At 41.1% G+C, this 6,984-nt stretch overlaps 1 protein-coding gene across 1 annotated transcript; it reads left to right on the top strand.

The window, feature by feature from the left end:
* Positions 1–230: 230 nt before the first annotated feature.
* Positions 231–1,256, top strand: LOC145952419 (uncharacterized). The gene has a single exon (XM_083064781.1). The coding sequence runs from the start codon at positions 231–233 to the stop codon at positions 1,254–1,256; it is 1,026 nt and encodes a 341-aa protein (XP_082920907.1).
* The last annotated feature ends 5,728 nt before the right edge of the window (positions 1,257–6,984 follow it).

Genomic DNA, 6,984 nt, shown 5'->3' on the forward strand with positions numbered 1-6,984 from the left:
TGTATGTCTCGGCCAATGATTTGACTATTACGGGCATGCTGTCGCAAGATGACGAAAATGGCATCGAAAGAGCCATTTATTACATCAGTAAGATGTTAGTCGAGGCAGAAATCAGATACACTCCTTTGTAGAAGTTATGTCTGAGTTTGTATTATGCTTGTACAAAGCTGAAGCATTATATTAAACCTTATGATGTATTCGTGCTCTGTCGAAATAATGTGATTAAATATATGTTATCTAAACCTATCCTGCACGCTCGAGTTGGGAAATGGGCTCTTGCATTGGCCGAGTATTCGTTAACGTTTGTTCCCCTCAAAGCCACAAAAGGACAAGTAATCGCTGATTTTTTCGTGGATCACTCGAATTTAACTGAACAGGTTAATTATTTAACCACGAAATCATGGGAACTATTTTTTGATGGATCAAAACACGAGTTAGGAGCAGGAATCGGATTACTGATTATTTCCCCGGGTGGGATCCCCACCAAATTCTCATTGAGAACAAAATCTGAATGCTCAAATAATGAAATTGAATATGAAGCATTGTTTACTTGGTTAAAATTGCTTAAAGACTTGGGGGCAAGGAACATAATCATTCGAGGAGACTCGCAACTCGTGATTAAACAGTTAACTCGAGAATATAAATGCATGAATGTAAAGTTACTCGAATGCAATTCTCGAGCTACAACTTTGTTAAATTCATTCGATGAGGTCCAATTAGAACATATTTCTCGTAACGAGAACGAAATTGCGAATGAATTAGCTCAGATTGAATCTGGGTACAAGATAAGCAGGGAATGTCTCGAATCTCTTATTTGTATAAGGAATAAGTTAAGTGACGAGCATGAATGCCTCACCATTGACGCCTTAACCATTCAGGACTGGAGGAAAGAGCTAATCGAGTATCTGCAAAGTCCAAATTCGCAAACTGAAAGAAAAGTTAAATATCGAGCTCTCAATTATGTGATATTGAATGATGAACTATTCAAGAGAGGCTTCGATGGAATTCTGTTTAAGTGCCTCAGAAATCATGAGAGCTATATAGCCATGGCAGAGGTACATGAAGGTATTTGTGGTGCTCATCAAGCGGGAGAAAAAATGAAATGGACTTTGTCCAGAAAAGGATATTTTTGGCCAAGTATGTCCAAAGATTGTATCGAATTCGCAAAAGGTTGCGAAGAGTTCCAAAAACATGGCCTAATACATCGAGTACCAGCAACTGAGTTGCACGTGATTGTTAAGCCTTGGCCCTTTTGAGGTTGGGCAATTGACGTAATTGACCAGATTCATCCTCCGTCAGCAAAAAACCATAAGTACATAATCGTGGCCATCGATTATTTTACAAAATGGGTGGAAGCAATTCCTGTAAAAGAGGTTGATCAGAAAGAGGTGATAAATTTTATTGAAGACCATATTATATTTCGATTCGAAATACCCCAGACAATAACTACAGATCAAGGAACGGTATTCACAGGACGAAAAGTGGTGCAGTATGCTCAGTCGAGAGGAATCAAACTGATTACTTCGACACCCTACTATGCACAAGCTAATGGCCAAGTCAAGGCTGCTAACAAAGTGATCATAGCTTTGATCAAAAAACATATTTCGGGAAAACCTCGAAATTGGCATGAAACATTAATGCAAGTATTGTAGGCTTACAAAAATTCACCCAGGAATGCCACTCAAACTACGCCATACAAGTTGGTTTATGGTCATGAAGCAATTTTGCCTATTGATGTTAATTTGCAATCTGTTCATGTGCAAAGGCAAAATGAGTTACCAGTCGAGGATTATTGGAATTTAATGTATGATGAACTGATTCGACTGGATGACGAAAGAATGACAACCATGCAAAATGTCATTCACCAAAAAGAGAAAATAGCTCGAGTTTACAACAAAAAGGTCAAGAGCAAACAATTTTCGAGTGGAGACTTAGTCCTAAAAGTCATCCTCCCAATGGACCAAAAATCTTGAGATTGGGGTAAATGGACCTATAATTGGGAAAGACCGTTCATCATCGAAAGACTCTATTCGAACAATGCATATTGATCAAAGAGATAAATTCGAGAAATACAAGTAAAGTGATCAATGGAAAATACTTGAAAAAATTTCATAAAAGTAGCATGTACTGAGACGAGTGTTCAAAGAGATAAGCAATAAAGGTACAAGCGGATAAATATTAAATTATGAATAGGCATCTCTCAGATTTTTGATCACTTGCAGAATTTGGATATGAGTGCTTCATATGCCTGGTAGGCTTGGTCGAGACTTTGCTTCCGCGAAGCACACAATACCTCCAATCTTCTCTTTTGATCCAACGACTTTGAAAATCGGAGAGATATGCCTTTCCCTTCATCCCACAAACCCTTTTGCTTCAACATGATTTCTTGGCTTTGAAGCTTCAAAGCAGCATGTTTGGATTTGATCGAATCAAGCTCCCGTTGCAGAGCAACAAGGGTACGCTCCGCATCTTCCTCAGATTGCTTGAGTTTCATCAATTCTGGAACTATCTGAGAAGTGGAGTCCTTGATCGAAAGAAGTTCTATTTTGAGCTTTTCCAATTTGGTTCGATCCTCTTCAGAATCAGCCTCAATTTGGGCTTGTAGACCCCTAAAATTGTCCGGGTCGGAAATAAAGCTTGAAGACTCTCGAAGACTGAAGGAAGATCAGCCAGAAGGACTTCCAGAAGGCCCAAGGAGGGTTCTCTATAGGTCTAGAGGTCTTAGGATAGCTAAAATAAGAAAAGTGGGAGGAATGAAGCCCAATACGGCCTCCCAGAGGTTCAGTACGGCCGTATTGAACATTTTGAACTTCAATACGGCCGCACTGAACTCAATACGGCCGTATTGAGGTTCAATACAGCTGCATTAAACTCAATACGGCTGCACTGAACTTCAATACGGCCGTATTGAGGTTTTTGAACTTCAATACGGCCGTATTGAATTCAATACGGCCGTATTGTAGTTCAAAACTTCAATACGGACCGTATTGACCCCCAGAAACCGTATTGAGCCTCTTCCCTATAAATATGACGTCAATGGGACGTCATTTCACACTTTTGGACTGAGTTTTGACTCCCTCCTTGAGTATTCTGGGGTTTTTGAGCAGTGTTCTGCCCTAGAAATCTCTCTGGGAGTCGATCCGACGAAGTTCTGGAATTCCGAGCATTTAGCTTGGAGATTCGAACTTAGTCGAAGGGAAATCCTCCGGATTTCCATAGTTAAAATTTTTTAGGAAGGAGTGAGCGGGCTTGTAGAGCGAGGGAACGCCAAAAAGCTTCCCAGTTTTACTTGATATATAAAAAGCACGCTTCAAGAGGTTCTTTTCTAAAAATCCCTTCTTTTACTGCTTTCTGATTGTACATATTTAAACTGTCATCATGTAGATAGTTAATTTATAATTGCTTAGAATAAATAGGGGTAATTTAGTAATTTCGCACTATAATTGTTAAATAATCTGTCATAGGGAACCCGAAAGGGGCGCTGTGGGGTGCTAACACCTTCCCCACGCGTAACCGACTCCCTTACCCGACTCTGGTTGTAATGGCCGAAGTCGATTTTTGAATCGATTGCCTTAAACTTCTTTTTCCAATGTTTTGAGTAAAACATTGGTGGCGACTCCATGAACCCTTCCTTTTTATGAAAACCGCTAATCCATGGAGGGTCCCGCTTGGGATTAACATGGATTGGTGAGCCTTTTAATAAAATTGCTCGTTTGACGAGGTCTCAGTTTGAGAATAAGTCATTCTAGCAATCCATATTTTTAAACAAATAAAAGAGTCCAACCATCCTTCGCGAACGCCGAAAGCCCCGTTTCGGGCCGGTGGCGACAGATGGCGACTCCACTGGGGAAGCCTCGAGAGTCAGTCCCATTTAGTGACAGATTATTTTTAACAAATAATAGTTAAAATTACTTCATTACCCCTTGCTTGTATGATAACATGTTTATCTATTTGGCTTCAATAACTGTTGTATGTTTAAATTCTCGCAATTGTTTGAAATATAAATTGCACACAAACCTTTGCACACAACAGTTCCCTCTATACCCGGGGGCATGAGTGGTAAGCCATAGGGAGTGGATGTTAGTACGGCCGGTTGTCGAATGGGTCTATAGGTGCCCGTAGACCGTTGTCGGAAAGCATCACTCAAGGTGATAACCATGAACTCAAGTCCGACAGTGCGTTGGAGCTTTCCATCGACTTACGACGAGAGGAATTGGGTCCCTATAATGGGGGCACCTTGGGGGCCTCAGACCGGTGAGAACAGTTAGAACCACCTTGAATATGCACCTTTCTGCAGGAAACCCCTACCTCGTGATTCGCTCGTGACTGTTCGTGGATGAGTGAATTGTTTGTGTAAATGCTTATGTGCAAATTGTTTGTGCATTAATAAATAACCTCGTGATAAGGTCTAAAGAATAATCCCCATGCATGAAAAAACCATGACATAAGAGGAAAAACCATGTGTGAAAATATAATAAAAGTGAGGAGCATGTGCATCATTACCAATAAGATATCATGCATCCTCATAAACCATGCATTCTAGGTTCACCAATACCTCTTGACATGAGTAAAAGAGACCCATAATTATCGAGATTCTCCGTTGAGGAGAGATCATAAGTCAAGGAGGGTGGTAACACTCTGTTTTAAAAAGGCAGCGCCTTAGAAATGGAGGGTTATCAAGCTCATGTCAAGAGCGTATTCATTCCATAAATTAATTAAATTAAATATTCATTTTTAGAAAGTGGCTGGTCATCTCTCTGTCCTCACACGCGCACAGAAAATCAAGAAGATGGAAGCGCTGGAGGACCAAAATAAGAAGCTTACAGCCGAGCTCTCACAGCTCAAAGAACAAATGGCGCAAATGATGGAACTCATGCGTCACCATAATGTACATGGGTCTCACCACAGTGACCATGAGTCCCATCATCATGAGGAAGAGGAGGTGCATGAAGAAGAGCCTCCGCACGCCATACCTATTGGGGCTGGAATTATGATTAAAGAGCCCGAAGTTTCAAAGGAACAATTCCACGCCCTAGAGGATCGGCTAAGGGCTATGGAGGGGCATGATTTCGATATTAAAGACGCCGCCGACATGTGCTTAGTGAGGGACATCCAATTCCCTCCCAAATTTAAAGTGCCAGATTTCCCAAAATATGTGGGATCGACTTGCCCCAAAAGTCATCTCACCATGTATTGCCGAAAAATGGCTGCATATGCTACCAATGAAAAGCTCTTAATTCATTGCTTTCAAGAGAGCTTGGCTGAAACCGCACTCAATTGGTATATGCAGCTGGATGGAAATCAAGTGTGCACATGGAGGCAGTTGGCCGACGCCTTTCTCAAACGCTATAAGTATAACATCGACCTAACACCCGATAGGTCCGATCTTCAAGCCTTGAGCAAGAATAATGATGAATCTTTCAAAGCGTACGCCCAACGATGGAGGGAGTTGGCGGCACAAATAGAGCCCCCGTTGTCGGATAAGGAGACGGTGTCCTTGTTCATAAACTCGTTGACCAGTCCCTATTATGACAAGATGATAGGGAACACGACAACACTCTTCTCGGACATCATCACCATTGGCGAAAGAGTGGAACAAGGGCTGAAAAGTGGGAAGCTAGCTGGGCTTCCCCAATCATTTGAAGCCAAGAAGACCTACTGGAAGAAGAAAGAAGGAGGAGTCAACGCTGTAACCATTTCTCCATCTTCTTCCACTTCGAAGTCGGGAAAGTCGCAATACAAGCCTGTGAGGAAGTTTGATAAACTTCCGACCACATATAGCGACCTCCTGCCGAAGCTAGTGGAGGCGCATCTTCTAGCTTATGTTCCACCGAGGAAATTTGATCCACCATACCCCGATTGGTACAAACCACAAGACAAATGTCTATACCATTCGGGGGCATCGGGGCATTCAACGGAGAACTGTAAAGTTCTCAAATATAAGGTCCAAGACCTTATTGATGCTGGGTGGGTCACCTTCGATTCGACAGCGCCCGACGTGAGCAAGAATCCTCTACCAAAGCAGGAGTAGAGAATGGCAAGCCACGATAGGGCCCCTTCATATTTTTCTTTTCTTTTAGGGACTCATGATCAGTACCCGAGATCATGAGAACCTTTTCATGTAAATAAGGGTTTTTGTACAGTTTTAATACATATCAATAAAGAGGCATTTTTCACACATTATTCTCTCTTTTGTTCTTTTCTCTCTTTCCTCATTAACATTAATAATTCTAAACCTAAACAGAACCAATAAAATAATTATGTCTGTAATTGTTCGCTCTGACCGGGATCCGAAGGTGAAAGGGTTGAGTTGGACAGTGATGAGGAGACCATTTCTCCGGATCTGCAAAGATTGCTAGATCAAGAAGCTCGTCAAGAGAAACTGGAGACTGTAAATTTGGGGCATGGCCGAGAGATAAAAGAGGTCAACATTAGGACCCATACCAGTGATGAAATAAGGACACATGTTTCCACTATGATTATAATAAAATCATTCTTCATTGCTTCTTTTCTTGCTTATAATAAAATTCTAAACCACATTATTTTTAACCCTGTTTGAATAAACATGAATGAGGTTAAAATCATCTTAATAATAATAAACCCGCATCATTTTTTATGTGGAAGTGTGTGTGACAACTTGGAGCACCTTCCCTTGGCCTCGACAAGTGCCATCATGGGTAAAAAGAAATCTTTTAAAATAAAAGAAGCTCGGCAGAAAACCCAAAAAGGGGGATGCGCAAAAATAAGAGCAAAAGACCCGCTAGGAATCCCACGAAAAGGGCGACCTAGGCAAAAATTAGGGTTGCAAAATAAACAAAAAACAAAAGTCCGCTAAAACACCACAAAAGGGTGTTTTAGGCAAAAATAAGGACAATCAAAAAACAAAAGAAATCCATGATGGTACCACGAGCCGAATTCAAGAAAGGTTCAAGGGAAGCTATCCAAGTTGTCGAATCACAACACGACTTTTTTAACTTCATAAGT

Source organism: Cajanus cajan, chromosome 10 (genome assembly GCF_000230855.2).
Source record: "Cajanus cajan strain Asha chromosome 10, NIPB_CcT2T_4, whole genome shotgun sequence".
NCBI classification, from domain to species: domain Eukaryota; kingdom Viridiplantae; phylum Streptophyta; class Magnoliopsida; order Fabales; family Fabaceae; genus Cajanus; species Cajanus cajan.

Coding starts and splice junctions, on each gene's coding strand:
- LOC145952419 (XM_083064781.1), top strand. CDS start 231: ATGTTATCTAAACCTATCCTGCACGCTCGAGTTGGGAAATGGGCTCTT.